This window comes from Mya arenaria, chromosome 17, assembly GCF_026914265.1.
Source record: "Mya arenaria isolate MELC-2E11 chromosome 17, ASM2691426v1".
In the NCBI taxonomy this organism is placed as follows: domain Eukaryota; kingdom Metazoa; phylum Mollusca; class Bivalvia; order Myida; family Myidae; genus Mya; species Mya arenaria.
Window position 1 is genome coordinate 51047762 of NC_069138.1, and position 26032 is coordinate 51073793.

The window sequence follows — 26032 nt, forward strand, 5'->3', positions numbered from 1 at the left end:
TATATATATATAATGACGGGGAATGACACTAAAGACCTACTCTCCTTAATTCAAAATATCAAAATACACACACACACATATATATATCTTATTTTGAGATAACGGACTATACTCGACTGCTCTCTTATGAAATGCCCATCAAATAAAATAATTTTGTAAAATAACAGCTAACAATTTAAGTGAAACTTAAACTGAAGCATGTCGTTCAACTGGTATACATAAACAAAATGCGATAGCTGTTATCCTCTGAGTCATTTTATCTTCTTGTTACGCATATTTAATGGCGGCACGTTTAAGGAGATGCAATTATGTTATATCAAGTATCTTCCTCTCCTCTGAGAGCGGCTTCTCACAGCGTTCAACAGGTTATCTAAGATGTGTACATCAGACGGAATTATATGTGGCTTTGTTCTATGTAAGTCAATTTTCTTTTACTTTTCTAGTATATTTATAAAATATATTGTATCTTAACTCAAGAAAACTGTTTTAAAATCGTACGACTGTCCCTGTAGTTGCATTTTTTCTATACATCAATTAATAAGGAAAATGATCTTCAACTGAATGGTATTCCTGTTTAACTATTGTTTACACAACAGTTTGAACGGAAGCAATGGTGTTCCAATTACAATTGATCTACGTATGTGCTCTGTCAACAAGATGGTAAGTTGACTAGCAGTCTTATCCTTTTGTTGTTGTGTTGCGTCAGAAAAAAAGAAGAAATGGTAATAAACAAAAGATTTCACTTTGTCGGTAATGTACTAGTCTCCTTAATATCTAAAACACCCAGTTGGTGTAATACTGGTTCCCGTTTGAAGTTTTGTAAACAGACATGCATTAGTGTATGCTAATCGATTTCTCTCGTCACATAATATTATAAAGGACGCTTTCCTCATTGACATGTATATTTTGGGAACAAATAGACTTAAGCAATATCTAACCTAAATGACATAATATTTGATGTTATCTTGTTTGCATTCAGATTAACCTTGAAACAACCTTTAAGATGTATTCTAGAATGTGTTATGCTAAATACTTCATAAAATCGCAAAGATTTGTTTAATAAATTTAGTTATAATATATTGAATAAATTAATGTTGATTTTCAGGATTGTGTTATTGTTGTACAGTTTCCTCCTTGTAGGTTCGTATGACAATTCATCATTTTAAATATGTATCATTCAAAAATTTCTCTTTTCATTGGAATGCATAATCTAAGAACGTATGAAAACTGTCTCGACTTGGCTGTTCATTATCCAATTCTCGTTATCCATTTAGTAATTTGGACACTTGTAGGTGTCCCGGATGGGGTCCAATGTCGGTTGTGCCGCAGTGGTTATGACGACCGATGTCCTGGTGAGATAATAAAATATACAATTGTTTAGATGTTTGAAACAATTGTTATATATTTTGTGCACATATGCATATATAAATACGTAAGTCATGCTATGTCAATTTCGAACTTGCTTAAAATTGAGTTTAGAGTTAAGCAATTTTTCCAATGTTAAGTCAATCTTGAATAATGTGTACATGCTACAAATAAATAGAGGAGGTCATAACGTTGGTTTAAACAATATTTATTTATTTCGATATAATATTTAAAATTAGTTTAGTTCTACAAATTTGAGCATGATGAAAATTAACAAAGATCAAATACGTAATGCATTGAAACAGAAAAACATGTAAATTATGCACAAAACAATAGTGTACACAAAATTGAGAAAAAAGCCTTGAGGCTTATACTATGTCTCTCTTCTGTAAGTCATTCACGCTGCTAGGCTGGTGCGCAAGTTGCAGTGACTCGAATAAATATAATCTTATAGACGTATGGTGCAAACTATGTTGTGTAAAAAACAAGTTGTTTTAGTTTGTAATCAATTAGTTAGAAGGAAGAAAGGATAATGGTTGAAGAAAAGGAAGGTGTAATAAGGAAAGTGGTACAGGGACTGGTCAGATCGGGATCGGGATAAGGTTTGTTGAAACTTGTACTCAAAAACGTTTAGATTGGCGTATATAGTTCTGGACGTGGTCAAAGATAAGTTTGTTCGTTTGATATGAAGCTTCCTTCGATCCAAAGAGTAATCTTGGAAGAGACAAATGACCAACGGTTGATAACTGACCAATGAGATGATTTCGTTGGACGTTATATAATGGACAGTTGAAGAAAAGTGGAAAGTGTCCTCAATTTCACCGCATTGACAATTAGGACATTTGACAATATGTTTTGAGAATAGATGCTCATTAAGGTTGCTACAGTGCATACGCAACCTCGCGTGATTGACACAAGAGTTGTGGTCACCTTCGTAGTAGAACTCTTGTTGGAATCAGAGTAGTTAGATATGCTGGTGAAAGAGAGTGAAACATCTTGTAAAATAGGATAAGTTTATGTTTACGTCGCCTTTCTTTGAGTGTCTCGATTCCAGTTTCAACATAAACATTTGTCAAAGATACTAAACGAGTTGCACCGGATATAATTCTGGCCGCCTCATGTTGAACTTATTCTAAGTCATCCTCGTCAGCTTGCGTCATATTATTCCAGACAACATCGGCATATTCCAGCACAGGCCTAATGAAAGTGAAATACAGAACCTCAAGCGATTTACAATCAAAAACGTATTTGAATGATCGCATCACGTGAATTCGCTGCCAAGCCTTCTGTTTGACGGATTGAATATGATCGTGCCAGGAGCAAGTGCTAGAAAGTGTGACGCCCAAGTGTTTATGAGTTGTAACTTCAGATATTTCAGTATTATTCATAAAATTGAGGGTTGCACATGCCTATTAGACTTTCTAGTGAATAATAGCGATTTGGTTTTTGCAGGATTGAATGTAACAAGCCATCTCTCAGCCCACATATGGATTTTGTCATTAGTAAGTTGCTGTGCAGCAGATACGGGCTCTTCGACAATAATATATAAGGTTGTATCATCTGCGAAGAGTCGAATATGTGATTGTATATCACCAACAATAACGTTAATGTAGATAAGAAAGAGCAGCGGCCCGAGAATTGAGCCTTGAGGAACTTCAGCTGATATTGTAACTATATCAGTCATAGAACAAGAAAGAACAACACGTTGTTTACGTTCACTGAGATAATCACGAAGCCATAACAATAAAGAACCGGTAATGCCACGTTCATAAAGTTTATGGATAAGACCGTCATACCATACTCGATCAAAGGTTTTCGAAATATCACAAAATACTGCTCTTAGTTCTTTTCCTTCATCTAGAGCGAGGCAAAAAGAATGATAGATTGATACGAGCTGGTTGACAGTGGAGTCTTTAGGAACAAAACCAGATTGAAATGGTGATAGATAGTCGATTTGACGCAAGAAATTAAACATGTGCTTATACAAAATTATTTCAAGAACCTTACTGACAACACTAAAAGTGAAATAGGTCGATAATATTTGGTTGTAAATACACCATTGGTGTTTGGAATTTATACGTGTTGCCGTTCTATAAGCGCGTTGTCTTTGTCGAAGAGATTTTCGGATTTCGTTGTGAAACCAAGGGGGGGGGGTCCCTATTGCGAATTACAACAGTCTTAGTAGGTATGCATGTCTCACACATAGTCATAAAGTTGTAAGTGAAATTATCGATATATATATTGATATGTGTGTACACAAGACTGCCAGTCAAAAATAGAAATAAGGTTCCTTAGTTTGGCATAATCACCTTGAATGAATTTCCAGACCTCTGGTTTAAATGATGAACCGACAGTTTTATCGAAGCGTAGAACGCAATAGACTGGACAATGATATCGGATTAATTGTTCGAGGAATGGTTCACCTACTCAACAGTCGAGAACAATGTCTTTTGAAGAGACGAGAAATAGGTCAATAAGAGACTCAGAGGATTCGGTAAAATGGGTAGGGTCTCGAATTACTTGGGTTAAGTTGAACTGTTGACAGATAGAATCAATGTTTTGACGGGTTAAGGGTTTATTCATATCTAGGTTAAAATCCCCTGTGATAAGAATGTAATTGATACCAGTATCAACAGCCAATGAAATTGAGTTGGTAATACATTCAAGGACATATGGGTTGGAGTTAGGAGGTCTATAGAATGTTCCAAGTAGAATGCGTCTGTTTTTAATTCGCAGTTCAAGCCAAATACATTCCATGTCGTTTATCTCGTGGTCATGTCTTTCTAATTCAAACACATCCGACTTGATATATATATACAATAATACCCCCTTGTGCATCGGAAAGTCTATCTCTTCTGTAAGGAATGGAAATTCGGAAATATCAAATCAGGGGTTATTGAATAAGAAGAGAGCCATGTTTCGGTGAAGGCTAATATGTCAAAGTTGCGTAAGTCAGCGAACAAGATATCTTTTTTGCTACTGAAGCTTCGAACATTATTGTGGACGACATTAAGACATCAAGTAACGTCAACTGGGATATCAGAGGAGAAGGAAAAGGATAGAGAATGTGCGGGGCCAGGATTTTCATGAACGTCTCCAGAACAGAGTAGGAGCATTGCTAGCCAGCAAACTAGTTCAAAGTCAGTGAGGCATTTGATTCTCTAAGCACGATATTGATAGTAATCCTCATTCGAAATGTACCTAATTCAATAGACATGGATAAAAGTGATTCCAGGATCAAACGGCGCTAGGAATGAGGGGTATCCACAAACCGTCTGACCAGTACCGCCATGAGATAGAAAGAAGAAAGAATAGGGTGAAACGTAAGGAAGTGAATAGGAGTAACATAACATTTTATAAAAAAATAAATGTGATGAGTCACCTGTTTAAAGAAATGTTAGGGTAAGTACAAATGTCATATTTAAGCGTACGGTGAAAATAAGAGTTGTGCTCAATGTATGTAGCTGGTATTTTAAGTTTACATGTATTTGCAAAAATGTGTCTTTTATAACATTCAAAATAATCTGATCGTTTATATGTTTGATACCGTAATATTGCGACTTAATCAAAAATGAGGTAAAATAAAATAAAAATATTCAATTAGTATAATCCATCAGTCTATGTTATTATTTACCGCTTAACTAGCCACGACTCTAACCGACCAGTGCGAATGAGAATGTGCCTTTAATATGTATACAAATCTGCACGCTTTCCTCAAAATAGGCATGGACTAATTTGACATACATGTAGTATTTCTGAATGAAATTTTCAATTCATAGTTTTACGCTGTTAGTTGAAGCGAATTTATTCTTGTAATGTTATGAAAATGTAATTAGATATTTACCAGTGTAATATAGTAAAAATTGTGATTGCATAATGATAAAAAATAGGAAATTAATAGTTTAGCTGTGTTCTATGGAATTTAGTTGCAATTAACAAGAAGAAAAACAAAAACATCTAAGAATTGAATTGTGGATAAACAATGTATGGAAATATTGTTGAGACATTTCTTAAAGATAATTTTGTATTGATGCAGTTGTTTGAATGCACTTTCGTGTATGCATGTATTTGATTATACAAGCATATAATGACAGCAACCTTAAGAAATTTGCAGTTAACTTAATAGTGTACTAGATAAGTAGAAATTTCTATTTTTGTTAGCATTTCAGTAAGTTAGATGTTACAGTACATCACTATATGGCAGATGTTATAACATTTTAACATGTCATGTTTGTACATTTTTATTAGTATATCTAGACATTTGACAGGTACCATTTGTTCAAAGTTCGAATACATATAGTCATTATAAAAGGCAGACCTCTATGTCAACACTACTATATACACATGTGTATAGTGTTAATAGACAAAAAAAAAACAATTTAAAGATAGGAATATTAATAAAATTGCACTTAAGTAACTAGCCAAAGAACTTTGTAAAATGATTTTGAGGTTTCCATGATTGTGTTAAGAAAAGTTTACAATATATATCTGCATTAAACATAATTACCATTTAGAAATAAGCAAAAATGAACAAGATTTGAAATATATGATAATAAAAAGCAAAGCTAAAGATGTGTAAAGTATAGACATCAAGATTAGACAGTTGACATAAATATTGCAAATACTTCTAATATAGTATAGTAAAAGTATTTTAATGATGGATAAGTAGTATCATTAATAAAGCTATTTAATTGTTCATGCCAAAATATAAACATTGATGTGTTTTCAGATAGATGATTAAATGACTTGTAATAATGTTCTTGTATATGTATATATGTACAAACTATAAGAACTCAAAAAACACTCGCTGCTTAACAAAGCAAAACCAAACAAGACAGATTTAACCTTTCTTGTAAGCCAAATGTAAATTGTAGAAAATCAGTTTTAAGGGTATCTTTTATCATAATAACATGTATGCAAAAGTTACTACTATTCAGGAGTACTAATTTAGAAGTAATTGTAGTATTGAGATTTTTTGCATTATTCAAAAGGAAAGTATATCTAAAAACCAAATGTCCATCTACATGTTTACATAAGAATGAATATATGATCAACAAGATGACACAATATAGACAGTAATAATATCTATAAGTACATGGTAATAATAATTATAGTGTTAAGTACAATTACTTTTAGATGTAAGTTGTAGTTATAAACTGTAAATAATATACAAAAAGAGCAACAACATGTATAAATGTTTATATGTAAAACAAAGGCAGACACACACACACACACGCACGCACGCACGCACGCACGCACAGACAGGCACACGCACGCACGCACACACACATATACTTGTACACATTTACACAAAATATTGCTGTCATCATAATGACTATATGAAACATATTTACTTATTAGATGTTGTGCTAGCTAGGTTATTTGGGCTTTTATATAAAAGGTAAACCAAGATGTATTTTAACTTGAATGTACAGAGAAATTGTTTTATACTGTAAGTCCATCTACCATCTATATCTAAATAGGTAGTTACTCTGATATGTACATATATACTCAATGTTGAGTAAAAAAAAAGTTATGTTAGTGCATGACCTAGATGATCTAGGTGCAAATAAGAGAAAACATGTTTTAAACATCAAAACTAATGCATAAAATTAATCTTGACAAATGGCATAACACTTTAAGATTTATTAAGACTCAAATGGTTGCACTTCATGTCTGAGAGACCAACACTGGCACTTCTCAGTTCATATATGGGTTTGGGTTGTAACCAAACTGAACCAGGTCATTGTGAGTGTTGATTCTGATCATGTGGCCTTTCACCTCTGTTTTGATGTAGATGTTACCAACATAGGTCCAAGTGTCAAGTACAGGGGATTTGGTGTTTTTTTCAGGAGTCTGCATTGGAAGGCAAGTTCACCCCTGAATGAGGTGAGGTGTTCATTGATATATGCTTGGCTTTTCCTTTGCCTTAGTTGTTTTCTGATTTTCATAAAGTCATGTTTAGTCTTGTAGGACACAAACTTCACAATTATGTCTCTGGGTTTGTTGACTTTGGGTTTGTCATTTCTTTGTGACCTGTTTATATCAGAGGGTGTAATATCAAGGCCACCTTCTTTTGCCACCTGTATGGCAATATCATTGGTATTTTCTTCAGGCAACTCCCTCATGTTGCTGATCAGTATACAGTTTCTTCTACTATACTGGTTTGCTGCATCCATTTCACCTTCAAGGTGACTGACCTTTACCCTTAAGTGTGTCAGCTCATCTTTTAGGGGTTGAAGTTGAGCCTGTATGGCAACATTCACTATGGCAATTATTTCATCTGTTAGTGAGATCTTCAGTGAGTCTACAATTCTTTGTATATCATGATCTGCTAATATGGAGATTTGATGAGGGTTTACTGGGTGGGGAGGTCATTGAAGTGACATCAGGGCAGGGACACTCCTCGTATTGACTGGAGTAGTATTTATACTGCTGTTTGATGCTGTCTCCATTGAGGTATTTATATTTGCATGAGCACTAGCAGTGGACAATTCTATAAATGTTTCAGAGTTACAAAGATTATCTATCCAGCTTTTACATCTTCTGTCAGAGCTACCAATGTCAGACCCAGAGGAATGTCTTGATTTTTTGTCAATTTACTTTTCACCAGGGGAGATAACTTTTCGTTTCTGGCTTCGATTTCTCCTTGCTTGTCTGTCTGAATGTTCAGAGTCTAAGCTTGGGTGTTGTTTTGAGTGGGATTTAATGCATTTACCCATTAGAAAAGTTTGCTGCCTCACGTTTGCATCGGGAAGAGGGTTAGGTTGAGGTTTTTACATGTTTTGAAGTGCGAGGGAAAATACATGTTGTTGACACCGGAAGCGGAGGTTGCTTACGGTTTAGGAAAAATGTATAAAACATCAATTGTCGAAATTAGATATAAGAATCTGAGATCTTATATTTGTCGACAGTCTTATTATGCCCCCCTTCGAAGAAGAGGGGTATATTGGTTTGCACTGGCATGTCGGTCGGTCGGTCGGTCGGTCGGTCGGTAGACCAAAGCTTGTCCGAGTGATAACTCAACAATTCCTGGACGTATGGTCATCAAACTTGACATGAAGTTTGGGCCTGACAAGTAAATGACCCCTATTGATTTTAGGGCTCATTGGGTCAATGAACAAGGTCATAGTGACCTTGAATGGTAAAATAATTTTAAAGCTTGTCAGAGTGATAACTCAGCAAAACCTAGACCTATGGTCATCGAACTTGAAATGGAAGTTGGGCCTGACCAGTAGATGACCCCTATTGTTTTTGGGGGTCATCTGGCCAAAGGTCAAGCCCACAGTGACCTTGAATGATAAAAGGTTGTCCCAGTGATAACTCGACAATGCCTGCACCCATGGCCCTCATTCTTGACTTAGGGGTTGGGCCTGACCAGTATCTGACCCCTTTTGTTTTTGGGGCTCATCGGGTCAAAGGTCACAGTGACCTTGAATGGTAAAAGGTTGTCCGAGTGATAACTTAACAATGCCTGCACCCATGGCCATTTTAATGACTTGGAGGTTGGGCCTGACCAGTAGAAGACCCCTATTGTTTTTGGGGGGTCATCAGGTCAAAGGTCAAAGTCACAGTGGCCTTGAATGGTAAAAGGTTGTCCATGTGATAACTCGACAATGCCTGCACCCATGGCCCTCAACCTTGACTTTCAGGTTTGGCCTGACCAGTAGATGACCCCTATTCTTTTTGGGGGTCATTGGGCCAAAGGTCTAGGTCACAGTGACCTTGATTCGTAAAATGTTGTCCGAGTGATAACTCGACAATGCCTGCACCCATGGCCCTCTAACTTGACTTGGAGGTTGGGCCTGACCAGTAGTTACCCCTGTTCTTTTTGGGGGTCATCTGGCCAAAGGTCAAGCCCACAGTGACCTTGAATGGTAAAAGGTTGTCTGAGTGATAACTCGGGAATGCCTGCACCCATGGCCATCAAACTTGACTTGGAGGTTGTGCCTGACCAGTAGATGGCCTCTATTGATATTAGGGGTCATTGGGCCAAAGGTCAAGGTAACAGTGACTTTGAACAATAAAAGGTTGCCCGAGTGATAACTCAACAATGCCTGCGGCCATGGCCCTCAAACTTGACTTGTAGGTTGGGCCTGACCAGTAGATGACCCCTATTGATTTAAGAGGTCAAAGGTCAAGGTCACAGTGATTTTGAAAGCAAACTCGACAATTCCTGGACCTATGGTCATCAAACTTGACATGATGGTTGGGCCTGACCAATAGTTGACCCCACTTGACTTTGGGGGTCATCAGGCCAAGGTCAAGGTCACAGTAACCTTTAACGCAAAAAAGTTAACAAATCTTCTCCCAGTGATATCTCAACAATGCCTGAATCTATGATCATCAAACTTGACATGTAAGTTGGGCCTGACCAGGAGATTACCCTTATTGATTTTAGGAGTCATTGGGTCAAAGGTTAGGTTCACAGTGACCTTTAATGCGAAAAGGTTTCAATTGATAATTGGCCAATGCCTGCACCCATGGCACTAGAACTTAACATTTAGGTTTTTGGTGACCAGCTGATGACTTCTATGGATTTTGAGGTCATAGAGTCAAAGGTCATGGTCAGAACACACTCTATCCTCAAACATTGATTGGTCATAGTCTTAAAACTGCCTCAACGGCATCCAATGTCAGCGACAAATCAGCTGTCATTTCGGTCCATGCATATTTCATTCAATTGTCCATATAATCCTGACAACATGGCGCTCAGGGGGGGGGGTTTGCATAATGTTTGACAAACATCTCTTGTTTAACTGGTTTCGGTGGATTTTCTCAAAAATAGGCTCGTTTCAATACAAATAATAAATTTAAAAAAGTCAAAACGCTCAGGCTGTGAGAGTGCAGCTTTAAGAAAACGTGTGTGCTGTTAGGTGATGTAGCTCCTACTGTACTGACCTATGTCACCAGGTCAAGAGTAAATGTCGCACTTAATGGTATTGCATTTTTTGCTTGGCCATAGGTTGGGGGGGGGGAATTAAAATAACAAATAGCTGGCATGGCACCTGAAAGGCCAGTATCCATTAAAATACTTCAAATTTAACTCAACAGGTTTTCACAAAACTGTGTAATCATTTCCATTCAGTAAATGGCTCAACACTTTTGGTTGTTCACCATCATAGCTCGAATGTTAACATTGTTATCGTGTGGAACACATAGAGTATATATAGGAGTATTCACTACTCTTGTAATTTTCCCAAACCATCTGATTTCTTAAATGGAAAAGCAGATTTTCTCCGCAATGTCACGTGTCTGTTTTTGCGCAAATCGATCAATTGGCATTTCCTAAACAAGGCAAACAGGATAATTATTTAGATGATCGTGCCGTGAACTATTTATTCCTTGATATGTAGTCAAAGATTAAATATAGCGAAAAGGGAACCCTGCAATCTTTCAAACTTGGTGTGAACATTTTTTAAACTAGCATTTGCATTAAAAACTTCCTATTAATTATATTTTATTGGCAATGTGATGCATTTGATAACACTACTATTTAGTATTAATCAATATACAGAATAAGTTGTTTGAAATTTGTTTTAATAATTTGATATTGATAATATTCTATATTTAAATATAATCACTTTTTGCTCAGTACTACAATACATCGTTCAGAATATCTTTCAGTTATACAATTTACAATGTATATGAGTTGTCGTACGTGAGAAGTGTTTCCTCAAGAGGGTTAAAACCCTGTCTCAATTATGTCTTTACATTAAAACATTACCCATTGGCATTAGACAAACAACAAAAACTTCCTTATTTTTCTTTTGATCGTTTTTTTAAGACCGATAAGCAACTCCACACTTCCCTTTAAAACTATATCGTCAAAGAAGAAAGGACAACTAATAAACAGTACGATAATTAAAAAATGTTTTTGTGTTGTTGTTTTTTTATTATTATTATTATTATTATTATTATTATTATTTTTATTATTATTATTATTATTATTATTATTATTATTATTATTATTATTATTATTATTATTATTATTATAACTATTATTATTATAACTATTATTATAATAGTGGCTGTAGTAGTAGTAGTAGTGGTGGTGGTGGTGGTGGTGGTGGTGGTGGTGGTGGTGGTGGTGGTGCTAGTGGTAGTGGTAGTGGTAGTGGTAGTAGTAGTAGTAGTAGACGTAGTAGTAGTAGTAGTAGTAGTAGTAGAAGTAGTAGTAGTAGTAGTAGTAGTAGTAGTAGTAGTAGTAGTAGTAGTAGTAGGTGTAGTAGTAGTAGTAGTAGTAGTAGAAGTAGTAGTAGTAGTAGTAGTAGTAGTAGTAGTAGTAGTAGTAGTAGTAGAGTAGTAGTAGTAGTAGTAGTAGTAGAAGTAGTAGTAGTAGTAGTAGTAGTAGTAATAGTAGTCGTAGTCGTAGTAGAAGTAGTAGTAGTAGTAGTAGTAGTAGTAGTAGTAGTAGTAGTAGTAGTTGTAGTAGTAGTAGTAGTAGTAGTAGTAGTAGTAGTAGTAGTAGTAGTAGTAGTAGTAGTAGTAGTAGTAGTAGTAGTAGTAGTAGTACTAGTAGTACTAGTAGTAGTAGTAGTAGTAGTAGTAGTAGTAGTAGTAGTAGTAGTAGTAGTAGTAGTAGTAGTAGTAGTAGTAGTAGTAGTAGTAGCAGTAGCAGTAGCAGTTGCAGTAGCAGTAGCAGCAGCAGCAGCATCAGTACCAGAAGTAGTAGTAGCAGTCAATTTTGTTTTCGTGTTTGAACGTGCAACATTTCAAGTGCCCTTTTCAACGTCGTAACATGGCTGTTGTGTGCACATTTGATAGTACTGAACCTAATTTTGTACAGGATGGATTGGCAGAAAGTACATACAAAACTTGTCGGTGATAACCTCGGAGCATGTTAAACGGTTTTATCTATTTGGTCAACTAACAAATTTACCAATAATTATGGCATGTGTACGTAAATGTTTAAAATGGTTTATGTTTAACTTTCGTAGACTTTATTCATCATTACAAGCTTATGAATGTTATTAACTTTTTACAATCACTTGTTCTTGTTTCAATATTTATATGAAAAACTGTAAGCCTCGTGTTTTTTGTTATGACATATTTGCGCCAAACCAAACGTTGCGTCTAACCCCCTTTTAGATCAACATTTTATTGGTTTAACGAATAAAGAGATAATTATGTACAAGCTCCTGGTAGCGGTTATTGCGATGAATAACATTCGCTATATCTAATGTCCATATTCTTGTGGGGTATTTGCTCCATACAAATCATCTGTATTTAATCCTTCGGAAATTAATCAAATTAAGAGCTCAATGAACCACAAATAACAAAAGGTCACTCTGACATTTGAGGAAGTAAAACACGATACACAATCAATTAAATAGTGATATATTAGATGGCACTCTACAAAAACAAGCTCAGGAACTGACAGTTTAAACATAAACCACGTTTCATGTCACAGGGCCATAAATATAGAACACAAAAAAAAACCCACACACCATGGAACAACTGCACAAAACTCCACAAACAACACAGTACTAGTGAGCCATTCCATCGTTAATAATAAATAATTATCATATACCAAGATACATTGTAGAACAATTTGCACATCTACAATGATTTTTTTTTAGTTTTAAAGAGCAGTTTGATACACACAAAAAAAATATTTTTTTTTCTCTGGTTATACTCCACGATACATGTAATATTTGACATTTTTTTTTATTTTTCTTGACTTGCCTCATTAAAACATTCAAAATTGTATTTAATAGACTGCACAAGTGCTACAGATAGTATCAAATAGCCAGATAGTATCTATAGCTTTAAAATGTATGTAGTTAATTGATATTTGATGATGGTTTGTTTCGTATAAACGGATACATGTACTTAACAAATGACTTAGGTCAAGAATCGCATGAGTCATATTTGTATCAGTGTATTTCCAACATTTCATAAAGGAATGTGTTCCTCGAACAACCACTACTGTTGGCCAGGGATATGCAGAGATGGTCTAACCAAGTACTGCTCTTGCGCAGCGGGGTTTAACAAAGTTTCATATTCTTTGGAAACATCATGTCAACCAACTAAGAAACCATCAATCGTAACATGTGACACTGTGGTCGTTGGACCAAACGGTGAAAAGAAAAAAGCAAGGTCATCGAGTAGTTCAATCGCGTGTCAGTATTTACAAGATATGTATGGAAACTATCAGCCGACGATGGTGCAGTTTAAGATGAGCTCTGATTACACAAATAACATTCCCAGCTATTTGATCCGCCCTTCATATATTATTGAAGAAGGGTTCGGAATAACGGACGCAACAGTATATATGCAACGGCAAACCGTATCAGGTATGGAACAAATTTCAATATATTGATTTTATTATTTCCATTCGTAAATCACATCAATATAATATAAGTTTATTGTAGTGTAGATATGAAATGTGCGTAAATGTTCTTACAGTTATTTCAGCTGTAGTGACTTACATTTTATAACATCAGGAAATATGAAAGCAATTTTCAATCCCGGTGTGCGAGGCAGAACAAAGTCAGACTGGTTCTACATGTACCATAATAAGGGCTGGTAAACACAGAAATTAAGTTAGCAAAAATGTTTCAATTATATCGTATGTAAGGATATACTTTATTATAAAAAAATGACTGTATTTGTGACAGGTTCGCTCACAACTTTATCAACAAACAGACGACTTATAGATAGATATTCTAGTCAGTATGTTAGGAGAACATTTGTTGATTTACATCAGCTTACGACTACATACACATTCGCAAATGGTCAGGCGTAAGTTAATTCATGTTTTAATACGTCTTGAATTTTATTCACATCGACATCAATTATTTTAAAAATGGTTCGTAATATCAAAAAAATTCTATGTTCAACTTGCTATTTTACATGAAAGCCATATTTTTTCTTGAATAAGACTATTACTATGGATGTAACAGTACAAACTTGTCCTTTGGTGGTAGAGATGAAATTCTCACATGACATCCCCTCTACACCTGGAGACAACAGTTTAGACAGTCACCTCAATAACCTTGAAATAACGGTATAATATTATTTGATCTTTGTGAACAGGTTGTGTTTGAAATACCAAGTAAAAGCTGGTGGTTTCTTGAGAGCCAAATATATAAAAAAACAAACTGTTCTCAGCGCTAAGCCTTACCAAAAAACTGTGACACAACAAACTCTCTGCTATCGCTATGACAGCCAACCACCTGAACACTGTTCAATACTATCAAGATGTAGCTCTGAACCTCTTCATCTCGACAAACAGATAACGCGATCATATCTCCACAACGTCGAGTTTCACGGTTGGATGGATCCTGTTCCATCACGGGGAGCCGCGCGCACAGCTTCATCCATTGAGAGCTACGAAATTCGGGTAAATGAGGTAATGCCATCGAAAGGGAAATTAAAGGTTAATTACCTTTTTAACGTTAAAAGTTTAATAGTTAAACACACAGTTAAAAGCATGGATCTAAATCTAATCTCGGACGCACCAAGGCTCTATTGTTTTACTCTGGATGTTAAGGATGTTGCAGACAATGTTCGACAGTGTCGCCGCTTTGTCCTATTTGATAACACTTCGTCCATTCAAATTTGGAATGAAAAGCCATTTAGATTTACATCTGCCTCACCTGAAACAGATTACACATGGCAAACCCATCACAACGATATCTGCATAAGCTGGAAAGATTACTTTTACAACGATTTTTACATACATAATGAACTTCTGAATCCTATTGAGTCCGACCCGCATGGTCTCATTACCGACTCATATGAGCAAACAACTGGGGAGATACCTGTTTCTGGAACATTAAATGTGTATGGTATAATTGCATACCATATATCGTGGAGCCTGAATCACGGTAAATTCTCTGAAGAACAACCTGTCACTTCATTAAAAAATCAATCATTTTGCAAGGATTTCAATGTTACTGATGGAGATACATACACACTGAACATAAAAGCTATTGATATAGCTGGAAATACCCTTAGCGATAACCGAACTGTATTTATTGATGACTCTGCACCACACCTCCATGACCTTTGGCTTATAGAAGACATGAAAAGATACGAAAAGCTCTATGTACATAAAAGCATGGACTTGTCCAAATTGAAAATGACGTTTGCAGCACTTGATCCACATAGCGGCTTATTTAAAGTACAATGGACGTTTGCAATAGCCGACACAATGACCGAGCTTCTAAGTGAGCACCATGCTGTTATGACCACGAATGTATGTATATGTACACGTAAATGTATTGGAACTAGCGTCAACCAGTTACCATGTCGCTCATTTGTGTCTTAAACTGCGTATAATAATTTATGTTTACACACTGTTTCTCTCGTTTCAGGATTCATGCTCATCAGATGAATGCTACTGCCCAGATATTGGTTCCTGTGCATATATTAACTACACAATACCACTCGACAAATTAAGTGTTAAGAATACGCATAATGGCACTCAAAACAGAACCTATTATTTTACTGTCAAAGTAACAAACATGGCTGGGCTTTCAACAACGGAACAAATAGACATGCTTGTTGATGAATGGCCTTCTTCAGATGGTAAGTTGAACACAATTCATATAATAAATACACTGCTTGAATTTCTCATTATACAAACTGCAACTAATGCCAATTATGCATTCGATGTATTATTACGGCCTTGTAGTAGATCGTGCAGCGCTCGATTACAAGTCATATACGGTTCATATGAAGGGGACTACTTCATTTCTTTGCCGGAGTTTCGGGGAATCACTGAACTGTGAAAGGGGAATAAAAACAGATTATCATTCATTGCTCATATTAGGCGCGTGCAGACCGGTAAGCAAATTGTACATTTTTTTTGGCGGGAAACAAAATATGTATGAACTAAGATTAATATGTATGTATTCGCATTTATATAAACAGTCGCCGTCTGTCAATCAAAACAAACGCTCATCCAATGATATATCGATTCTGGATACACCATCAGCATCGCATCCGCGCCATTTTTCCGTCTGCATTATCCAAATTTTGGATTCTCTTCTACTTTTGGTCGAGTTGGTTAAATGATGTCATAGGGGTGTATCTATTCTGACAGCCGATACCCAGAAGGATTGGTAGGTGGTGTGTAAATTAATCCATTCCCGAAGCTTTAAAAATGAGCGGTTTCACTAAACAATTGACTGTACAGAACATAGACGGAAACTGCGACATATTTTGCATATACCAAGGTATACGGTGCAGGACTTTTTTAACCCAGTCTCGAGCGATGTTTGATATTTAACCTTAGAATGCTCAAGGTCGTAGGTAACCGATTAAAATGTTTTAAGTTATAAAATAATTATTGACAATCTTACTTCATGCCATCAATGTATTGAGTTATTCAACAGGTACTGATTTTAAGAGATGTACAGTTATGTACAAAGTAAATCTAAATATAGATGCTAAGCTGGTATTGTCATTTGCAAAATGTTTGTACATTATCAAATATGATTGTAAGTTATCAATTATTAGACACGGCCTGGGGGCCGCGTCTATAGGGATACATGTTTGCAATTGTCAATGGGGAAGTGTATACGGATAAATTTTAGTTATGAATAAAAGAAGATTTGTTAATGATATCAACTCTTATTCAACTTTACTTAAATTTTTTCATCAATAACCGTTGGAGGTAGCCGTTGATGCGTGTAAAACTTCCAAAACGTCATATAAAACGAATAAGCCTAATGTTTAAAACAGGAAATTAAAAAAGGTTATTCTCTGTGTTTTTGTATTGATTGGTCGCCGGTCATACGAGTTCGTTATTTTAGAAATTTTATTTCTGTGAAAACGATTTATATACACGCTGTGGTAGTAAATAAGCATGTGAGAATTTACGGGCATATTGTGAATAATAGTTTAAATTATTTATAAGTGCCTTAACACGACATTATTTGCCTATTTTAAATTTAAGTGATATAAAATGGAAGTACAAAGCATAATTCACACGATTTTACTAACAAATATAAGTCGCAATAACGAAATTAACACAATTTAAATTTAACTGATGTAAAATGAAAGTTCAAAGTGTAATTCACGCGATTTAAAACAAACATTAATGAATAAAAGTAGGCCGAAATGATATCTCGGCCGAATCGACCCGACACCAATAATTTTATCGGTGATAATGCAGGGTACTTGTCTAAATAATTTACGCATGCCGGGGACGATCGAGTAACTACGATCTAAAAAGTTGATTAAACCGTCATAGTTCGGCTATGTCCGTGTTTATTCGGAATGTTAACACTTGAATATATTGTTACATGACTTTATTAACCCTATTGGGTATCGATATTTTGCACATGACACAACTATTCAGCGTTCTCCTACATCTTTTTGCGGGGAAAGAAAACGCGAAAACTGATTATGGTAAGAGGTGTTGTACCGCTATGGCTCTGGTTGCATTATTAGCCTGTTTTAGTTACGAACACAACCACATGTCCTCATTAACGGCTGTCGATGTAGACTGTATACTGAATGAGGGAAATGCTTTGTATTCTACCATAGTTGAAAGTATAAACGAGGCTCGATATTTATCGCATAATGATTTGCCAACATCCGTTAGGTTAAGAAATGATTTTGTCCGCAATATATGCTTAATGTTTACTATGGTAACGTAAACGGTGATAATGACGTCCATTTGGGTCAATCCCCATGTTTCATGAACATCAATAGATATATATTAATATTCAATAAAACCCATTCAGCCGAGTCTTTGATGCCTAACATCAACATTCGTCTTGTTATCCCTTGTATCTATTCTTAAGTAAACGTGGAAGGATAAAGTGCGTTGGTAGTGGATTCGCCGGATCACTTGCAAAACGCCCAAACCAACAGAAAAACCGGGTGACTGGTTCTTCCCAACAAATAAATTATACAACCCTATTAACCTTTTAGGCCGACAGAGGCACTCCTACCGTTTACCGCTGCCACCATTAAAATAAACTATAGAGGAAAGTGCCTGGAGTTGGGATTGAACCCACAACTGCCGAAACACTAGCACAGCGCTCATACCAACTGAGTTAACAGGGCAGCTGGTTATTACCCACACACACTACCATGCATTAGACAGATTGTTTCCAAATTCTATTTTAACTTGGAATATCAAGATTTTTTTCAGCAAAACGGAAAAGTAGCCTGATCGTGCTCGGAGTGTTCGAACTATCCTGTTACCTTGACAACCAGTCATACCCCCATGCGAAAATCGCCCTGTTCAACTACCTACGTAAAGACGACGGATATTGACAGAAATGACGACAGTATCAGTATCTAGCATAGCAATGTGTACCTGAACAGAAATAACTAAATATTCAAGGAAGCCAACAGAGGACAAACATCAATGTTTCACCTTAAAGACCACAGGAACATTGAATGAAGAGGATAAAGGCAAATAATGAGGGGTGACCAATTTTATTCGATATTATTTTTAAGTGATGTAGATACAATATTTGGTTAAAATTTGACCAGTTGATATTGCATAACCTAGTTAGACTATTCCAAATTATCTTTTAAATTTATGTTTGTAAAGGCTTGTTTCTAAAGTCAGAACGCCTCATTTTCAGTTCCAAAAAAAGAAAACGGAGGGATTTCTTTGAAACAAAATTAAATTCGTCGATGATGACGAATGGATGTGGATAATGTTAGGATTATCTCATGCGCGGTTCTGTAAGGTATGCGTCTGGCATAATTTACATTCCACACGTTGAGATTCTTAGTTTGTATCCAAGATTTGTCTTTATAGCCAGGTTAAGAGGTACCATAAGCCACTTTGTGTCCAGGAGGTACACTTGTGGGTTTGAGTATTTACGTGATCAGTTGTGTAATTGTGTAATAACTACCTTATTGTTCTGAACAGGCCCGGGGGATGATGACGAACCAGCCAGATATTAAATTGGTGTAACGCAACGTCTGGTAAGCATTTAGTGATTAGATAACGGTATGAAAGTTTCTTAAATACCAATCATAAATCCACATGAAATACGCACTACATATCACAAAAAGGTAGTCTGTACCCCCCCCCCCGCCCTAGTGTAATACGGTCGTACTCTACTGTCTGTCTGTCTGTCCGTCCGTCCGTCCGTCTGCCTGAATGTCAGGCTGTCTGCGAAGTGGTTATAGGACATGGCTAACCTTATCCTTAGTATGGGCAATAACCGCCTATGTAATATATTTCATGAATGTTCTCAAAATCGTTGAATTAATGATCTCATCTGCGCTATTTTTCAATGGTATGGCTACATATTGACTTGAGTATGCCTTAAATGATTGTGTACAGTTATTTGTTATCCATTAACAGAAGTATGTATAAAACATTGTGTCTTCTCTGCAGATTCTGGTGTGCCAATAAGTTTATCCACGAAGCAGTCAAGCAACGTGAGACGACGACATGCAGCTATGAATCAGATACTTCAGGTGGATGAAGATGTTAGTCACTCCTGTAAGACTTGTTTGTGTGTAGAAACATACAAAAAATGAATAGTGTTGTTTTCTTAAATGCGTGCCAAGTTAAGCCTTATAAACAGACACTTAAATATTAAAAAAATCCGGCAAGGGATGTTTTTCTCTACAATTTCTGCATCATGCGGTCATCTGACCAATGAAAACACAAGCAATTATTATGAATCTTTCAGTTTTTCGTGATATCTTTCCATTTCTCATAATTCACCATTTTTCCGAGAGTTAATCAGTTTGGCATATTGTTTTTTAATACATGTCAATCTTTGCATACTGTTAAACTATTAAATTCTGTAAAATATGTAATCACAGGTTTGACAAATTTAATCTTTTCAATTGGACTCTGTCACTTTTACGTTAAAACCTAAGCTGATTTAACAAATAAAATATCTTATTCTGCTTTGAAAAGAGAACTTGCATAGTGGACTTGCCAGGTAAATGGGCTTCCTTTTAGACATCATCGAAATGTAAAGGTAAATGTAACTTGATATAATTCTTTAAGTGCATAAGGAAAAAATGGCTGTTATATATTTGACCGAAATGGCTATTGCTGCTTTGTATGCATTTCACAAAATCTAAAACTTGTTATCTACTCTGTCTGGGCATAAATGTTACTAAAATGCTGTCACAACAGTAAGAAAATGGTGTCAAGTATCAATATGGTTTTAAAGTTGAATCAAAGACAGGAGCGTTTTGTTTGCATAAGGCTTAACATAAGAACGCAAATTTAAACATTTTAAGTTACCAGTATAAATATGTAAACTATCATAGCCCTTGGAAGTCTGTAAATTAGTTAATTTATTGCGATCACATGTTGTGTATTTGATTTTTCATCAGCTGCCAGTTCCTTGTGTTATTAAATAGGGACAGTTTACAACTTTAAATCCCGATTAGTTTTGGTATGAGGCGTATAATAAAACTGACTATGACCTCAGGCTAGTGATACAAGTAATATCTGAGAGAAAATGTATTATAAACCTTTCACCAAAGGATTTGACATTTGTTTTATCTGAGTTAATGTAATATTTTCTGAGATATTAAACTGAAAGAAACAACACAAATTGCTTATCTTAAGTACACTTTATTTCAAAGCAATCATTCATTTCTTCATTCTTTTTCCGTTGTTGGGGATGACACGAGAGTTGCATAAAACTGTACTCGGTTCGATTGTCCGACAGATGTCTGCGTACACAGGACCTATACAACTTTACAGAAGTAAGAAGTGTGTATGTCTTTTCAGGGAGGTACCTTTCTGCAAACAATCGGTCCGAATTCCAAAGGCGTTGACAGGAAAGTGATTTTTGACTGTTATTGCACTAAAAGATGACATAGAACTCTTTAAAAACTGTGTGTTCAGATTGCCTTACGCGTGATCTTTCAACGCCAGAATTAAAAAAATATGAGGCATGGATATTTATCACGAAGTATTTTTTTTTTATTTTTCACGGCAAAGTATTTGTAATGAAGACAAACATGCAAAGAGCAAAGCTGCACAAAACGTCTAAGTGCCGTAGTATGTGTGCTTCTGAAATTGAATCGCACAATGTTACCGCAATATATCAGATGCTTGAAATAAAAGGAAGGGATGAAGATAATTCATCGTTTCTTTGTGAGCACTTACACATGTACACAAATAATACAAGTATATATCTTTCCAAGCTTCTTGAGATACCAAGGCATTGGTTCCGATGAATCATTCTACATTTGCGTTAATGGAATCAAAAAGCTGATTTAGAGTGAATCGCAACAGTGGGTCCTGTATTCATTGAACAAACATCGCCTTTGAATAGAACCGGTCCGAACATTATTGTTGACTTTTTTCTCCTTTACAGCACATAATGGTATTGCTTCTTCGCCGTATCTGGAATGGCGTCTAGATACATTTTCCCTGTACCCTACGTTCTCTTGTGAATGCCTTAGTTATAAACTACGCCGTTTACAAATACAAGATGCGGACAATAATCTCAAGATTGACATTAACAAGCATGCGTACAACAATGCCGGTCATTATCTTTCTCTAGTAAGTGAACACTTTCTTCGCCAGTCAAAATATCCTCCCGGACAAACTTTTATATCTGATATAGATCCATCAGCGAATAACAAGTGACAAACAACTCGGCGCGTATGACAATTAGTGAACCGTTGCACGTTGGCTATCATCAACACTGCATACTAAGCAGTTGTATTTTCGGAAGATGGATTTGTTCCCACAGAGAGCAAAGATCAGTTTATTGTCCCATTTGTAAATATATCTGGAATTGTAACAGAAGTTGAATATCCAACCATTGTTTTTTCAGATAACTGATGCATTTATATGACATGGAGATACGTGCGTCCGTGTCAAATTACGTTGGTCAATTGCGGAAAAGGCAATTGCTATGGCATTCTATCAATGGACGTTAGTTAGCTCACGACGAAGAGGGGCGAAGGATCCTTCTCACGTGACAATCTATTATCTATCGATATAACGGTAAGAATATGGTTTGGTTTCATTCCTCAACAATTGAAACATGCGGTTGTATATTCTTAATCTTAGTGTGAAAAGTCATATATTTGGAGCACAACCTACACAAATATGACATAATGCTGATACATTCATTAGTTTTCTATATGAAGACATAGATTTAATCTTTTATAAGGCGAGCTATGACTTTATCGTGCATTTCTTAGCTACCACTGTTTCTGAAAATTGACCTCATTTGCAGGTGGTGTTTGTATCCGTCCGTTCTGAATCGAAATTACTTTATCAGTTTATATTTTATTTTTTACTCTATCATTCATTGTTCCATGTTGATGTCTGTTCTGGTGAGGTTAATATTTTTAATTTTGTAATTTCTCATTAACGTTTGTACAAGTCTGAGGTGATTGCCATACAAACTAGTTTAAAAGTGGACTCGTGTTCCAGTGAAGTCGTGTTTCACTGACAGTTTCAAGGCGGTAATCCTAACATTTATATGTAATTATTTTAATGAGTGTGTGGTCAATCTGGAGTGTTTGTATTGTTGTTTGGACCCTTGCCTTACTCCTCTGAACAGGGTTTATTTTTTAATTTGCGACGATTGCTGTTCCTGTTGCAGACATATGAAGAAATATGTCCATTGATGGACAGGACAACACATTCTTCGACATATGACATAAATACATATACATATTAAAACTAAATAATACTTTGAACTGTATCAAAGTATACACAGTCAACGAACAATTTTTGAGTAGCTGCAGAAATGTCGCAAAGACTAATGGTGCAAATGTTGTTTTCAACTTCCATACTTGATCTGAATCTTAGACGAAATTCAATCGGTATACCCTTTATATTCTAAATGTTTAAAGACACTTAACATTTAGTGTCGCTTCAGTAAATAACAGAAAACTCAATGATTTTCATATTTTCATTGAGCTTATTTCCAATCTCTTTATTTGATTTTTCACAGTTTGGATTTTGGCCACATGTATACGTTCCTACATGGCAACCTACTTGACAAAACAAAGGTATAAGGGGAGAAAAGGATCACGTTACACACAAACGATAAAGAAATATGTTTTGCAAGACATGATCATTTTTGATATTTGGTATTGGTTGTTTCCACAGAGTTGGTAACGGACACATCGCCACCCACGGAGGGAAAAACAATGAGCTAGTCGTTTCAATGTTTGAAATTACAGGGAAAACATGCATGGTTACACCCCGCGTTTTGAAATGCAGATGGACCTTGGTTATTAAGCTGACATATACACGATTCAAAGTAGGTCGGTGAACAGACTACTACTGTACAGACGTTATATCATTTATGGTTGTCGGTTTGATGCAAAGTAAATCAAAATGTGCATTCAAAGTTTCATGTGTATTAAGCCAGCATTCGATGTTGTCTTTTGACACTCAAGACTTTAAACTTTATTCCAGGCAGCATTTATTGAGGAGTTGTCAAGGCCATTGATGCCACGGGACATAAAAGTGACATTATGGTATCACCAGGGGTAATCATCGATCCTCTTCCACCCAAAGGCTACGATTGTAATCTATTGTAACCGATTTGAACAAGTTAAGGTCATTGCATTGTTAGATAATTTGAAGGATAATCGGACGAAGGCAATTGTTGCAAGTTAGACAAAGATGCATTTGATAGAATGAGAGGATTTATCGAAAATACTTTTGTAGACTCAGTTATTCTTCAAATCAATCGTTTCATGACCAGAGTCCAAACTGCTCTAAATTATAAACACATTACTGCAAATGATAATACTAATTTCAAAAAAACATCTTAGAAACAATTTATTGACAAAACAAATGTGCGTCTTTTATTGTAAACAAGCAAAGCTTTTCGTGTTCAGCAAATAAGACTGGATAAATGTTCACTTGAAGACAGTGGCAACTGCTAGAGGACTTACATTACACAATACAGAAACATCAAACGTACACATCAGGGCTACATACAATGGACAACATAGCCTCCCTATTCACCATCATCCATCCTCCTGCCTTGTCAGGTACGACTATATAGTACCTAATAACGACTTCAAATACTTTTGTTATGTTTGCGAAATAATTTAGGCAAAACTCTGCTTTACACTAAAGTTTAATTGTGATAAAAATGTATTGATTAGTTTTTAAATACTAAAATAAAAAGTGCACAAAGAAATTAACTGCAAAAAGCATTATCGAATAAAAAAGAAAATCACACGGTATCAAATTATTAGACCGACCATTTTACTCAACGATTTAGACATATCAATTGTTTTAGGATTTGCGATGGAGAGTACAAACATTTTAGTTTAAAAATTATTTATTTTACAACGATTGTGAAGGAAGTTATGAAAAGTTATACTAAGTCACTTTCGTTGGCACGATGTTGCGCGAGATTGGTGTCTTGTGTTGTAGGGGAAACATGAGTGCCCGGAGAAAACCCACTTGTGCACTTGTTCGGCTTGGTGACCACTAAACAAATTCGCCTTGGTGAGAAGCGAGTGCGCTAAACACTGCGCTAACCGGGAAATCAAACATGTTCAAAGATAGCATTATATAATCATGGTATATTTAATTATTATCATTCCGAATTGTCTACATTATGTCAATCTGTTTTGGTATACATGTTTAGAATAATTATACTGCTCGAACCTAGTTATGGTGGCTACATTTAACTTTAAATAGGATTGCATATATAACTATGTACATGATTAAATTGTTTAGTTGCAGCTTACCATGTTTATTTTGGTAGAAAAGTCAGAGGTCATGCCAAGTTAATCACATGAAAAAATGTGGGCTTAGTTAATCTTCTTAATTAGTACTTAATTTCTTATAAGGCTGACTATTTGTAATATTTTACAAACAATTATTAATATATTTTCAGGAATTCCAATGCTTGCATCTAGTAACAAACATTCCATACACTTCCGGGAATTCCAGTTTTGCATAGCCCCGTTGTGGGATCAAAAAAAGGATTCACCGATTCTTGACTTCTACTATTACACCGCACATATGTATGACATTTTGGCTCCGTCATCTACGATAATTTCTCCGAAGATATCAGAGTTATTCCTTACTATAACATGATTGTACATATCCAGTACGGATTTAGAGTGCTCACAGGACAATATTCACAATGTAATAATTTACTTGTTCTATGTCTTTGGCGTTTACCCAGTGTCATTAAACCAGGTTTATGTTTGAACCTTTTGCTACTGAGCTTGTTTCTGTAGTTTTTGAAATAGGTATTGGTAGTGGAAAAGCGTAACTGTTGCAAATCTGTTGTTTTTTATAGTTCATTATTTAGCTTTCAATATATTCATAGCTGTGCCTTACTGTAGTTTGATGTTTTATCTTAATTTTGTTCTTGAAATTTATTTATTTTTGATATCATGTATCATTTAAACGTCAACTGTCGTTCGTGTATTTGCTGTATAATCATCTATGCTAGTGTTTATAGTTCTTTTGGCTTAGATTTCCATTGATTTACTTTTTATATGGTCGCGTTGCTGTCTGTTTTTAAACAACGTTGAAACAAGTTTGATTGTCGTTTCTTTTAATAACCTAATAAATATCTGTGTGTGGTATTTTTGTGTTCCTACAATAATCAATATATCTGATTGTATGACCTTAAGATTGCAAGTCATACGAAAAAAGTCAAACGATATACGAATTCCATACAAAATATGATAGCTTCATCACAAATCAAAAGAAACGTTTACGTACTAAGTAGTTACATGATTACTAAGTAATCCT

The 26032-nt window shown here is 35.5% G+C and overlaps 1 protein-coding gene across 8 annotated transcripts; it reads left to right on the top strand.

Moving 5' to 3' along the window:
• The first annotated feature begins 349 nt into the window (after positions 1–349).
• On the top strand, positions 350–25863 carry LOC128223852 (uncharacterized). 8 transcript variants are annotated; one of them, XR_008259379.1, is made up of 18 exons: positions 350–415; positions 597–660; positions 1106–1140; positions 1293–1352; positions 13272–13664; positions 13989–14112; positions 14407–15571; positions 15690–18761; positions 18924–19031; positions 19217–19272; positions 19691–19798; positions 20225–21030; positions 21648–21835; positions 22113–22285; positions 23405–23558; positions 23717–24300; positions 24555–24841; positions 25161–25863. XR_008259379.1 is itself a non-coding variant. In XM_052933283.1 (8 exons), the coding sequence occupies exons 2-8, from the start codon at positions 611–613 to the stop codon at positions 15707–15709; spliced, it is 1818 nt and encodes a 605-aa protein (XP_052789243.1). In that variant the 5' UTR covers positions 350–415; positions 597–610; the 3' UTR covers positions 15710–15839. The 8 variants fall into 8 exon arrangements, 1 of the variants encoding a protein (XP_052789243.1); XR_008259378.1 differs by having other exon boundaries at positions 24692–24841; XR_008259380.1 differs by lacking the exon at positions 24555–24841 and having other exon boundaries at positions 23405–23562.
• The last annotated feature ends 169 nt before the right edge of the window (positions 25864–26032 follow it).

What these genes read in the sequence shown, in the direction of transcription:
- LOC128223852 (XM_052933283.1), top strand. Translation starts at nt 611, where the DNA reads ATGGTGTTCCAATTACAATTGATCTACGTATGTGCTCTGTCAACAAGA. An exon ending in GTACAGTTTCCTCCTTGTAG is followed by an intron (nt 1,141 to 1,292) that starts GTTCGTATGACA and finishes GGACACTTGTAG; the next exon opens with GTGTCCCGGATGGGGTCCAA. An exon ending in CACAATGACCGAGCTTCTAA is followed by an intron (nt 15,543 to 15,689) that starts GTGAGCACCATG and finishes CTCTCGTTTCAG; the next exon opens with GATTCATGCTCATCAGATGA.